The following is a 13,971-nucleotide window of genomic DNA, read 5'->3' on the forward strand; positions in this document are numbered from 1 at the left end:
AGCCATGAAATGATGATGGTATCAATATACAATCCACCTTACATGAGATTATGTAGCAGCAAACAATGTCTTTCTCAGGAGTCATCAGATAAAACCCTCCAGTCAATTTTGTTTATATAGGTATCTAGGGACACAAAAATCTAATTTCTATTTGCTTTAGGACATCCTGTCTTGGCTTTTTTTAGGCAGTTCCAAAGTTACTGTCCTGTAGATTTTGTCTGCCAGTCCTGTGAGGATGTCTTTGATGATGTAAAGCAATTAAAACAAGACTGGAGATCTTAGTCCCCTGAATCATACTGCAAGCACCTGTATCAGCAGCTTCCAGCAGTATAACAGTATTTTCCTAGCTTGACTTCCAGTCAAATTTGAATCAATAGGTGTTCACTCACACTTTAATGAATGCAATGACAGATATTTTATTGTATAACATCCTGAGTTTTTAAAGGGAAATCTAACTTGACTACATCAACAGCCAAAAGCTTGCAGTAGATAACCTTCCAGCATACTTGAGCTCTGTCTCTGCAGCATTGCTCTGATTGATAAATCATCAGTTACTCTTTTCTTCACCAAAGACACATAGTGGTCTGAGTGACTGGTAATTATAAGTACACATTTGTATACACGCATAGAGTTTTAATTGTTTGTATTATAACTGCAAATATCTGCCACTAGGATGTCCTTGAAGACATGCTGTGGTACTAATCAGATTTGTCAAGATGAGACAGTACCTTTCTGTTCTCTCTTACACATCATAAACTCTGACTGATATCCCCAAGAGGAAAAAATGCATAATGTGTCATTTATGACCTGTTACATGCACAAATTACTTGCATCGTGTATGCAGTAGGATGACAAAATGCTATTGATTTTGAATTTGACTTAGAAAGCTGATCTTTATTCTTAGTTGTCACTTGGCAGATTTTTCCTCCTGCTGTGAATTGTTTGATCTAAAATTTTTGTTTGGAGAAATGGAAGCAGTCAGGGTTTATACTGTTTTTTAAAAAATGTATATACATTCTATCCTAGGAGACAGACATTATTTATAAGAGAATAAATATTCTACAAATAAGAATAAATTTCAAATAAGTAACAAAAAACATGTAATATGCCAATCTTGTTTTGCTTTTACAACTCTGCTGTGCATCAGAGCAGTTTTTCAGGGCTTGAAGCAAGGCACTCATCAACACCAAGATGCTTGTGCAGAAACAAAATTAGAAGGCAGAGCTAAGGCAACTACTCATTAATACAATGTGCTACCTAATAAAATAAAATTTAAAAAAGAATTCTAGAACTGATTAAAACATGAATTTGAAAACTCAGCAGGTATGACAGATTAAGAATTCTTCCTTGAATTAAGTTCCTCTTTGGAGGAACTTCTTCCTCCAAAATTATCCTTCCCAATTTCTTATGTTTTTGTCAGATAAATAAAAAGGGACATTTCAGTATCACTTTAGGCTATTGTTTTAACATTCTACAGGAAAGGAACATATCCAGTATTCATTCACATAAGGATCAGAATATTTGTTTGTGCAAAATAGGAAGGAAAATGTATTTATGTATGGTAATGATTTTATCCTATCTTCATTTATTTCTTTAGGAATATAAAGACTGTGATTCTTAAAGAGAGTCTAAATAAAGCTTGTGATAGTAAATATTGGAAAGTCTTCAACAGCCTGTACCTTAGCTCCAGCAAAATTTCCTAGTGTCTATCTGTCATTTCCTGTGTCAAAAGAGAAATTAAGTCTGCTTACCTTCACATAGAGCAACTCTGTCACACAGAAAACATAATTTTTATAGGTTGTATCAATTGTGACATAAGACAAGCAAAAATCAAAGATCTGCACAAACTAGGTGTCACCTGATTTCTAGAAATTTTACATGTCTGTGTGGGCAAGGGTGCCTTAAATCACTCAAATTAATTTATGCAAGTTTGTGTCAACAACCAGACCAAGAACACATTTAATATATCCATGAAGATTTTAACTGTAATGCAAGAAGATAGTGCAAACTAAGTGGAGATACTGTGGTCTTCTATTAGTTTGAACTGTAGTGTTCAGAATACTTTTATTATTTTCATTGTATATGATGGAAAAAATGTACCTCCCTAGATTGTTTAGGTTATGAAAATGTATTTTATGAAGCAGATTAAGTTGAGAACTTTCAGATACGGTTAGGTTTCAGTTACTATAGTTTTGGTTTGTGTGCAGAATTAATGTTTATGTCCAGAATTAGCATTTTTAGTACCTCAGGAAGTAGGTTAAGTCACTACTGTTACTGTCCATTACATAGTTAATGCGTGTCAGCTGGTCACTTAGCTAAGTAACATTCAACTTCCTGCCAGCTTTTTATCACCAATCCTTTGTTTTCTGCAATCAAGTCTGCTCTGCCATTGTAACTCTTGTTTCTTAGAATATTATTTCATTAAGCCAAAAATTCCACAAACAAAAGTATTTTAAAATCAGCTACAATCTTATTTACATCTTTTAAGTATCCTGGACGTGGAAATCATTTGTGTTTCTGTTAGATGAAATTAAGTGTATCTATTTCTATTGCTACTGACACATGTCCTTCACAGCAGAATTCCAGCCAAACCTCAAGTGGCATAGATGCATTAGCTCCATTAAAGTCAATGGAAGTTCACTTAATCACATCACCTGAGAATCTGGCTACAGCCCCGTAACAAGACAATCCTTTGGAGGGTAATAATATTTTATGTTTTCATCAATCACACTGTCCTAGGCCTGTAGCTATTTGTGGCAGACTCAAAAATGTCATATAATAAAAAAGGCTGGTTGTGACTAATTCTTCCAGAAAGTCCAAGAACCTTTTTTTAGTAATACAATATTTATATTTATTTTAAACATTGTGATTACAGAACAATTTCAAAAGAGCATTAATATTCTTGGCTTTAAGGCTCCAAGTTGTTACTCTGTTTTCCTCTGTTTTGTCTGTTTGTACAGGACACATGTCTACAACCACGACGATAATCGATGGTAAGAACGGCTCCGTTCCGTCATCATCCATGAAAGTGGGCAAGAAGTCAGTGACAGAAGACCTCGTGACAACGTTCAGCTCTCCAGCAGCATGGCTTCTTGTGGTTGCTCTGATTGTTACCTGGTCAGCAGTAGCTATTGTAATGTTTGACTTGGTGGATTACAAAGATTTAGCAGGTAAAACTTAGCATATTCTGTTTGATACCTTGTATATTCAAATTTAAAAATTTATTAAGCAGCATCTATTACACAAATATGCCGGTGTTTCACCTCCTTGGGGACAGCACAGTATCTCTGCTGAGTTTATCAAGAGAGAAGATATTGTGAGAAATGTCAGAACACATTAGTGTTTAGTTTACACTCATACACCTTTATAATTTAAATCTCTCCATTTTGCAGCCCATCCTCATCCTGGAAAATTAATATATTGACAGTAACATAAAATATATATGAGCATGTGAGGTCAGATTTCTTTTTTCCAATTTCTATATTTTTTTCTAGAAAAATGAAATTAATATTAATTAATATTTTTAGAAATATAGTCTTTAATATCTGCCTCAAGTATTCTGATACTTGCTTACACAGTTCAATGATCAGAAAAATGTAGAAGAACATGCTAACCCTAAAACTGGTCTTCAAAAACCATAAGTACAGATGACCAGATTCTTAATAATAGCTAAGGCACAACCTTGTCTTCAATAATCTAGCCTAGTTTTAAGACTTGGACAGATAAATGAACAAGATCAAGCTTTAGGGTACATATCAATTACAGGGTACAAAAATGAAAATAAAGTGGGTGGTACAAGGACTGTGATTCTAATTGAGAAACAGGAGAAAAAGTGTGACAAATAAAAAGAAATAGAATATTTATGTATTTTATCTGGTAATGATATAAAATGGAAAATAAATTAACTACCTATGTTTGTAAAGGGTATGTAGTGTTCAGCAAGCCTTCAGTAGTAAAACCTTTGTGAGGCTAACAGCAGTTAACACTTGGAAAACATGTATGTGAACCAGAAAACAAATTATTAGGGTCCTTGTCTTCCTTAAATGAGAACTCCAGCTCTAAAGTTCTCACATCTGTCACAATAATTAACTAGGAATTGAAATTTGGACTTCAGCCTTTTAATTCAAAAGAAATTGAGTTGATGCTTTGGAGTAAATTTCCTGGACTTTATTAGTTTACTGATAAATTCATAGATTTTTTTTGTCCTGCTATATATCAATATCGACTTCAAGATTTACTTAGAAAGCTTTTGAAACACATATAGATCTTGAAAGAGACCAACAAATCCTGGATCAATAGATGTCACAGAGCTTGAAATGTGGTGAAAATGTGCCACAAAACTTTCTTAAATTTTCTTCTCATCTGTCTTTGATTTCAGATGGACATCTCTGGAGTATCAGGAAAACATAAAGTTATTTTTGAGACATCCTTCCAAAATAAGCATCAGATTTTAGTTTGGACACCAAACACTTGCTACAACAGAGAGACAAACTTAGAGAAACTGTTATATTCAGCTTCAGTTTTCCATAGTAAATATTAACCAGTCAATCAATCAGTCAAGTTAATCAAGTTCTTGATGTGTTTTCAATGAACAGTCAAGAACCAGGGCATAACTCAGACTAAACTCTTAAACTCAGAAATTTCTGAACTTGCTATCAGGCCACACATGCTCAATAAACTAGTCAGGATAATGCCAAGCAATAAGAATCTGTATCTGTACCAGAGTCTGAAGGAAACTTTCTAAGCAGATGGAATTCTGTTCACATTGTACTGGTTAAATGAGCTTAAATCTCACAAGTGTTGATGGAAACTGCCATTTTCAGACCAGAACGTAGAAATAAAGCAATGTTAAATTTAAGCAGGGTAAGTTTTTATTTTGTGAAAATCTCTGAGAGATACTTCAGTATTTGGAGTTCATGAGTTTGTTTCTTTTCCTTCCCAGCAATATTTCTGTTTCCTAAGTGATTAATTAAGCCAGCATTCAAATCAGGTCTTGATGGTCAAACATTAAGAGACAGAACTGCTGTACTTCTTTAAACCAGGATTTTTTAGACTGTTTTCTGTATTTACATACATATAAGAATAGTTGCATATCTGTTATCATAACCCTTAAGTTTCCACTCCTGATTTCTTGCTGGTTTTTTTGAGTTAAACCCAGTGATTTGTAAAAATACCATGGAAATAGCTGAAGACTGTGGATAGAATCACATAGCTGGCATTATTGATACAAGAATGATTTTCACTTTTGGACAGTTTGCCTGTCGTGGAAGTAATGCCTCGTTTTCATCTAGAAAGTAGAACTTGGGGCATACTTCTAAGTGGCTCCTTAAATCTAAAACCCAGTAATTTTTTGTCTTGGGTTTGGTATTACTCTTTGTAAAACCAGACCTACATAAAAAGAGTAAATAGTTATATTTGGGATTGTAAATTCAGTTTTGCAAACAAGATTAAAATTAATTCCCTAGTTTTCAAATGCAAATGAAAGATGCTAAAATAATTTATTTTCAAGTGTGTGCTTTTTAAATCCATAAACCACAGAAAAAAAACCCCAGTGTACTTCTCCTCAAAGAACACTTGCCTTTCATAAGCCAGTGCTTTCAATCTCTTTCCTGTTTCTCTACCTGAAGTTCCATGAAGTTCATGTTCAGAAATTATCCACAGCATATGAATGACGCAGGCTGAGAGAGCTGAACTCAGCCTAGAGGAGACAGGAGGGTGACCGAGGAGCAGTCTGCAGATTTTTTGAAGGGCAGTTACAGAACTGACAGAGGATTCTGATCTAGAGGCTCCCACAGGGACTTTCACTACGTTTCTGTGCCAGAAATGACCGTCTCCATGGCAGAGCTGCAGCAGTGACTGCGCCGCACAGGAGTGAGCACAGCAGAAAGCAGGAGCAGGCTGACCTGGTAAACCAGTCATGGAACTGTGTGGCTGAGGAATAGACACGGGTTTTTTCCCCCTGATTGCACTACAGAGCTGCTAACCTCTGGAAAATACAGAAGTGCAATGCCCTAGATTATGAATTGCCTAGAGTACACGCAGATTCATGGAACTCAGTAAAAACACTACATGTGACCTGAGTAGGAAGTACTTTAAACTTAAACCTGAGCTTTCTTTTCCTTCAATAACTAACAATTTTACTCTCATTACCTGAAAGGCACAAAATTAAAAAAATACATAATTTATCAGTATATGTATTTTACCTCTTATATATTTTAATTTATCAGTATGAACTTCATACTAACTTCTGTGATTAGAGTGCCAATCCTTAAGTTTTGCTTCTTGACTGCTATGGTTTCACATCCTTTTAACAGTAAACTATGAAATTTGTGAAATTTTGACAATTTATATAAGATGAAATTTGTCATGGAATGATATGAAAATAGAGATGTTTAGTTTCATTCTAATGTAGATGTGGTAAATTACTTTTTGCTGGCCACCTTTATTCAGCATTTGTAAAGTAGCTTATGGAACTGAGGGAGGCTAAGGGAGGCTAACACTTAGGGTTTAGGTAAGTGATGTTAGATTACATGAATTCAGGATCTGCTCACAACAAGATTTAAAATACAGTTTTGTGTAATTTTACATATCCAGAACATGATGGCTGTAAATTCTACAGTGCTCTGTATTATTGAGGAGGTGCTGGTTATGACATAAAATATAACAGTCACAGTTTGCAGGTGTAAGGCTTTGCTTCCTGGGTGGTTATGTGTCAGTTTGTTCAGAAGTTAGGACACGGATAGAATTTACAAATCAGCCTTAGATTTAGCAGTGGATTTCAAGGAAATGATGAGACAAGAAAGAGATCTGTACTGAAAGTTTCACCCCTCTTCTATCTACCCAAAAGAAGGAAATTAAATTTTGCAGTGTTGTGCTTTAGTGTATTATGCTCATTCCTCTGAGGAATCAAATGAAAGCTTGCATTCCTATCATGCTGTATTGTACAACCATGAACATGACTGAAATATTTCTAACGTGGTATGAAGGTGACTTGCATTACAAAAGCTTAAGAGAAGAAACTACAAATCTCATGTAGTACACGGTGTGTACTAATTTCTTGAATATGGAATTAGTATACCACATTGAAAACTCTCATGTATTTTCAATATTTTTAGAAATGAAGAAAAAAGTTAATTTTGGTTTTATGTGTGCTTTCCAACAGTTCATTACTTCCATTCTTTGTGTTAGAAAACATATCTTTTTAACAGGCTTCATAATTCATGAATGTATTTCATGCATTTCTTGTACACATAACTGGATTATACATTTTAATTGGCAAATGCAACTCAATAATTTAAGATTATTTTAGTCCTTAAGATTGATTGCCCAGGAATTTATATTTGCTAATGGGCTAATAGAGCATTCAAAATTCCCTGCCATCTCTGTGACCAATTACAGCTAATTAACATCCCCCTAATTTCAGATCCAGAGTGTTCAATATTCAGAGTAAATTGACAGTGATTTAGCCAGTCACCTAAAGGCCAGACTAAATCAAACCTAATGAAGCCTCATCAAATCTATGAAACTCAAAATTACCTACAAAATAATATAAGTGAAAACATAGAAAACACACACAGACACACTTAGCAGAACGAGCTTGCTATGTTGTTTTGATAAGTAAAAAAACCCCATGGATATGCTCTTTGTTGAGGCTAATTTGTTTTGCTCAAATAAAGAGGCTTCTTAGAGACCTGTAGCAAAGGCAGACCTTTGTGGAGGTAATGCCTATAGGAGTGGGGAGTTAACAGTGCATAAAGCTCCCATCCAATCAGATACGTTTTTCATTATATATCTCTAATCTTTTTAAGTTAATGCAAAACATCTGCCCAACTGTTGTGGGGCTTCCCATAGCAGCTTCTGAAAAAACAGTCTGAAGACACCATTTCCTTGGCTAAACCTGTGGTCATTTTTATTACTGCCTTGTGGTCACAGATGGATTTTGTCTGGCCTTGGGGAGTATATATAGTCATTATAAAGAATATACACATATGTTTTTCCTCTGCAATATCATCTCACTGCAGTAACCCTGTTGGGCTAATGTTCACTGGAAAGTTTTAAGAACTGCAAAAAGAAGAGTGTAGGTATTTTTGCTCCTGTGTTTTATGACTGTATATACACCAGTTTTTAAACTGAAAATATATTTGCATTTAATCAGGAAAAAGAATTAACTTCTGGATTAGTTTAAACCACCAGCAAACTTAATAGAACATATAATTTTTTCTCTTTTTCAAACATTCAAAGCCTTAGACAAACCTCCTACTCTGAAATGTATCAAAACAGTGCTATAGTCTTCTGAAATATATTTTATACTGTATTTATAAATGTAAATTCAAAGCATGATTGAACAGCTTATCTGTTTCAAAGTTCCTAATGAAGTTCTTAATTTAATTATATGAGACTTCAATTAACGTACCTAAAACCTACAAAACATTTTTTCTCTCTGCTATGAAAAAATCCTTTAAAGGGATTTAAGTCCAATTCCAGTTTAAAGAAGGGCTGCTCAAATGACATCTGGTTTCTCATGTTTCAGTCTGCAGCAGATTTCATAGCTGAGTTATAAACCCCTAGAAAATGAGTTTATACTGAAAAGAATGACAGTCTATGAACTATTGCAGTATTGCAAGTGCTGCTTTCATCCCAAAAGGTCCAGTGTATAAAAGATGATAAATTTTGATAGATTAAACTTTGCAAGGTTATGCAGTTGAAAATATGAAATTCCAGAAACTGTCTCAATGTATAGGGAAGAATCTAAGAGGAGAATTCATACTTAAATATGCTTCATGGGACACAAAACACAAAGCAAATTTCCAGTGCATAATGGTATCTGTGAAATTTCTAATTTTAAACAAACAAATCAAAACAATAATTCATGCCAGTTACAATTGCAGTGATGCAATTCTTTGGTTATTTGCTGTTGAAGAAATTGAAGTAACTCGGCTAGAATTACCTATATGTAATATATTCTTTTCAGCAATAGAATTTGTTTGTCACTTGTGAAAATACTGTGCTTTGTTTGACCACGTTTTTACCTTGCTGTGATTCACACTGTATTATCTCACACCTACAGCATATTGTTTCCCTTTTTAATGAACTCAAATTTCTGCCACATAGCAGGAGCCCCACCGAGATTAAACAACTCCTCACTTCACTCCTTAAGTGCTTCCTTTAGCCAAGAGACATCTGAGAACATTCATTATTGCTAATGGTATTTCTTCGTTTTTTTTGTTGACCTTTCTGGGGTTCATGCTGTTGCCATCAGGTATAGCCACCTATGCACAACATTGTGATGATCCCTGTTTCCCACCTGGTAAAGACCTTCTGCCTGCAGTGTTCTGAATATGTGTGTGGATGATAACAAAGCATGGGCACGAGCAGAGGCCAGCACAGGGCAGCACTGCTTCTCAGCTAACCCCAACTCCGCCAGGCTGGGGCTTGCAACAGCCTATTCCTCATTCTCTCGTCATGCTAGAAGTAGATCTGGCACCTAAGAGATGCCCCCAGCCAGGAGAGTCCCAGGAAATGGTGTCAAGCTGAGGTACTAATTTTACACGTTTAATGCCCTTTAAAGGGCTTTACAGATGCCCTCACAGATCTGAAGATCTGTGCTCTTAATCAGAGAACTGAACAAACAGAATGAGAAAAAATAAAGTTTCAAATTATCTTAGATGAAATGTGTTTCAGAAAACACCACCTAATGAACATCTGAATCAAAACCTTCCAGCTGATATTAAATCAAGTCATATAAACTACACTTAAAGCCCACCCTAAACATACACTCCTATTCACATGTATGGCTATATCAAATGGACCTGTAATTACTCAATTACTTTGCGAGAGTTTGTGAATTTCTTTCTATATTTTGACAAATTCTAGTTATAACTGCTTCTTTGTTCACTTTCAGGTGAGGTTTCCTCTATGAACTTGACCTCAATATAATTATCTAAGGTTGATATCAGAAAGAGACAACTACAGGCTGTAGCCTTAGTATTTACAATATTTGTACTTATTAAACAGAAATTACATAGAAAGCTGACTGCGCTTTTTTGGCAGTTTTTAAATGTAATATAATTAAAAATTCAATTGGTATTTTTATACTAATAATGCGGTGGTATCAACCAGAGTTTTACTTGTTTATGGCTTAGAGCTATAAGCTTGACAAAACTGTTAGTCTATGAAACAGAAATGTAAGACCCAAGGACAGTTTTGTTAGATAAACTGGAATGTTACTAATAGGGGACTCTGTGTATATTGAGTTCATCAAGCAGATGCTACTTTTCAAAAGATCACAGAGCAGAAAGAAACTTACAAATATATAAACTTCCAACTTAAAATACAGGCTTTATATTTATAATAAAATATTTTACTAAGAATAGAGTATGCTTTATTGCCACGAGCTAGTGTTAGGCTTTTGTATTTTATCAAACACAACAGAAATTCTCTGTCTTCATCAGCTGTACCTTGTCAGTGTCAATGAAATAGTTTATATCTCATAGATAATCTTTGCACCAGATAATTACCATCATTTGTAACTTAATTGCATTCAATTCACCAGAGTCAAAATATGTAATTGATGAAAATCCAACAATTATTAATTAATTTGCTATGATTCATTAAAAAAAAAGAGGCCACCTTAACATAGGTTAAACTCTGAGCATACATTTAACCATTTGACAGGCAAAAAAGATTGATAGGAAACTACATTTCTGGCAGAGTTACTAAGACACGAATAATGACTGAAGTGATTTGCACAGATAATCAGTTAGTTGCTTTTTGTTGTGCACATCACAGAAATAAATGACACAGACTATTAAACATAACCAAATTTTCTTGAGAGGCTACAGCAAATCATACCATCTGATTACTCAATTCTTGTATCCAAACATCACTTTTAAAGTACCCATTTTCAGTCCTGATTGAAAAAAAAAAAGGGGTTTTCTGTTCAAAATTACTTTGCCACTTTATGAAAATTACCTTTTATCTTCTTGTTACCAAGAACATACCTGATGCCAATTGCAGGACTTGAGATCTTTGTCATTGCCTGGTTTCAAGGAGCTGTGTTAAGTGTGGGTTATTAATTACCATTTAGGTTAAAAATTTGATTTTTAAATCATTTGGAATTAAGATTTTGAGCCAGAGAGACTTCATAAATCAAGAAATTGATTTATTCTGAGCAATTTATCAATGCTCAGAACTGTTGTTCTCACATTTTTAATAAAATAACTGTTTCTGTACCAGTAATGCTAGAGAGCTACAAAGAATTGTAGCACTTGATGTGCTGCTTCACATTACATAGGGATTTTTTAAGAAGTATTTGATACCTACAACACATCTGAAACTATTTCTTAAATAATTCTTTTAAACATATTTGCATACGTTTAGTATGGAAAATCCAAATAATCTTCCAGATATCTCCAACAGCTAACAAACATACTCCAATCAAATTCAATTGAGTTGTCCTAAGATAAGATTTCTTTGAAAGGTAGTATACAAATTCCCTCCATTTGATTGGAATTCTTCTGTCAACTGTAACTCTTCCAAATGTCATCATTTTCCAGAAGGTTCTGGAATTCTTTTTCCTCTGAAAACAAAACAACAAAACTCTTATTATGCTCACAGCAATGAACATGCCAGCACAAGAAAGAGGAATTTTTACTGAGCTGAAAAATATCTCTTATACTGTATGAAGTAATAAAATACTTTGACAAACAAAACATTCTAGCAATGCATTTTTGTGGAATCGGTGTTGTTGTGGAATGTAAGTAATTTATCAAGGGGAATAGTTGTACAGACCTGGCATTAATTATGAATGTAAAGTTACAAATCTAAGTGTTTAGCCAAAGCATGCAATAACAAAGATTTAAATCTGAAACAGCATCACTAGCAGGATCCATGTCACATATCTCAGTAATAGGAAAATAAGGTGACCTGTCCATGTTAATTTTTCAGACTTCCTTTCTAGTCCATGGAAAGGAGTGGGTACCTTGGAAATTGATTAATGTAACCTTAAAACAGATTTCATAGGAAAGAGAGACACTTGCCTTCTGAAGGTCCCAATTTGTCTTTCTGCACTGGCTTTTGAGGGAGTTTAGGAACACCAGGGATTAAGTATCCTTTCAGGTATATTTCATTAAATAAGATAATCTTAACTTAAACTGTGTTTAAAGGTAATTACATAGTGTTAACCACATTCTTCAATATTAATTGTATGTTTCATGTCTGAACTTAACCTCCTCAGTAATCATTTACTTCCTTTCCCCTCCTTCAACAGACATTTATTAATCATTTACTATTTTATCTAAGACTTAAAAGTTGGCTCAATTCCCTATTTAAAAGTTCAACAAAAGCTTAAAATTCACAAGTCTGTATTTATCTAAGAAATATTCTGAGAAATAGCTTCTTTACAGTTTAAATGCAAAATCCTGCCCCCTCTACTTCCAGAGAAATGGCTTTTATGTGATATATGAGGTATTAATTACAGTTTAGATCAATTATATTAATCTATAATAATACCAGTTATACCTATAGATTAGTTAAAAATTCTATATTACACACCATATGTTAGCAAAAGAAATATATTGTGAGCTTACTTTTAAAATAATTAGCTCCTAAGATTTGCTAAGAAATGAGAATTTGTAGAGAGGACTGCTAATCCAGTCAAATATGTTGACTACAGGGTGATTGTAAAAAAAATCTCATCATGCTTTCAATTGCTGGACATCTCTAAATTAAAAAATATGAAGCTCAAAGTTTGTTATGAAAATCTTCATTCTTTCAGCTTCACTCTTGAAGCAAGAGTATGCAAATCTTCTGGAAATGATTGTCTTTATTTGCATGTGTGTGAGGTAAATTGATTCTTTCTCTGTACTTGTTAACACCAGAATTGTTTCATTTCCTTTGTATTTCATTTTACTAGGGATTTCGTAGCACCTGGAATTGTCAAAATTGTTGGGAGAACTAAAAGCATGGAATTAATCAGTCTTAATTTTCACTTCAGCATTACTTGGTGTGGTGTTCTTAAGAATTCTAGAACACATCATTACTATTAGCACTACTCTTAAAAATTGGAAATACAAGTTAAACAGAAGATCTGTGCATGAGAACATAGTTTTACAGGTTCATGCTACTTGCATCAGACCTCAAGTGAGCTCACAGTATCTGAATACAAAATTTCATTTTGCAAATACCAATAAAGTGTCCTCTACACAGCCCCAAACTGATTTTTCTAAACTTTCTATGTTAAACAGGATTTGCAACTTGTGCCTGTTAGCATAGGCATGACCGGACACACACTTTTGCCTCTGGACACTTATAATTTCTAATCCCTTTTTGTAGTGTGGTATGAAGATGTTATGAATTAAAGACCAGGATATGATGTTGAAGACTGATTCATCAGCAAAGATGGCTTGCCTTGGGGTGGTTGGAATAATTTCCTCTGCTCTTGATCTTGCACTTGTCTGAGCCTTTCCCTTGCCTGCCCAGGGGGGACAGCTCTGCTACCTGTGAAGCAGAAGCAGTTCTTGAGCTGCTAGTTGATAGAACAGTTAATTAAAATAAATTGATACCAATTCTTGTTTAGTTTATAGCTGTAGTCCTTGCAGCTATAAAAACCTGTGGCTGTAAAAGCAACTGGATCCTCCCTAAGCAACCAGTGGGTAAAAGGAGGGTGGATAGCCACACTGAAAATCAAGGCAGCTGTCCAAAGTTAAACCATCCCTGCTTGTGAATCAAAATCTTGATTATGCTAAGACACCTCTGGCCATGTCCTTCTGTTAGTCTGCTTTGACCCCTTAGCACCTCTAGATTAAAGTAAAGTATAAATGGCATCAGGAGTCAAGTCACAGATTTACTTTTTAAGAGCTTAAGTATAGGTATTCCTTCTCCTGGCTAACGCTTGAGAAAACAAATTGTGGCAAATCACTTGAAAAAATTAAATCTCTACATCTTGATGCATGAAGACAATGCAAATAAGTG

General features: G+C 34.5%; 1 protein-coding gene across 19 annotated transcripts in view; it reads left to right on the forward strand.

The window, feature by feature from the left end:
- TRDN (triadin) overlaps nt 1-13,971 on the forward strand; it is a 229,716-nt gene that overhangs the window by 34,649 nt on the left and 181,096 nt on the right. For 17 of the 19 annotated variants that reach the window (XM_039707307.1, XM_039707305.1, XM_039707306.1 and 14 more), the window contains exons 2-3: nt 2,961-3,170; nt 9,260-9,307. In XM_039707307.1, coding sequence (XP_039563241.1) covers nt 2,966-3,170; nt 9,260-9,307 — 253 coding nt within the window. In that variant the 5' untranslated portion in view covers nt 2,961-2,965. Of the gene's footprint in view, nt 1-2,578; nt 2,700-2,960; nt 3,171-9,259; nt 9,308-13,971 lie in introns of those variants that run through there. The other 2 variants (XM_039707308.1, XM_039707311.1) reach the window with 2 other exon arrangements.

Source organism: Passer montanus, unplaced genomic scaffold (assembly GCF_014805655.1).
Source record: "Passer montanus isolate IOZ18808 unplaced genomic scaffold, ASM1480565v1 scaffold2, whole genome shotgun sequence".
In the NCBI taxonomy this organism is placed as follows: Eukaryota; Metazoa; Chordata; class Aves; order Passeriformes; family Passeridae; genus Passer; species Passer montanus.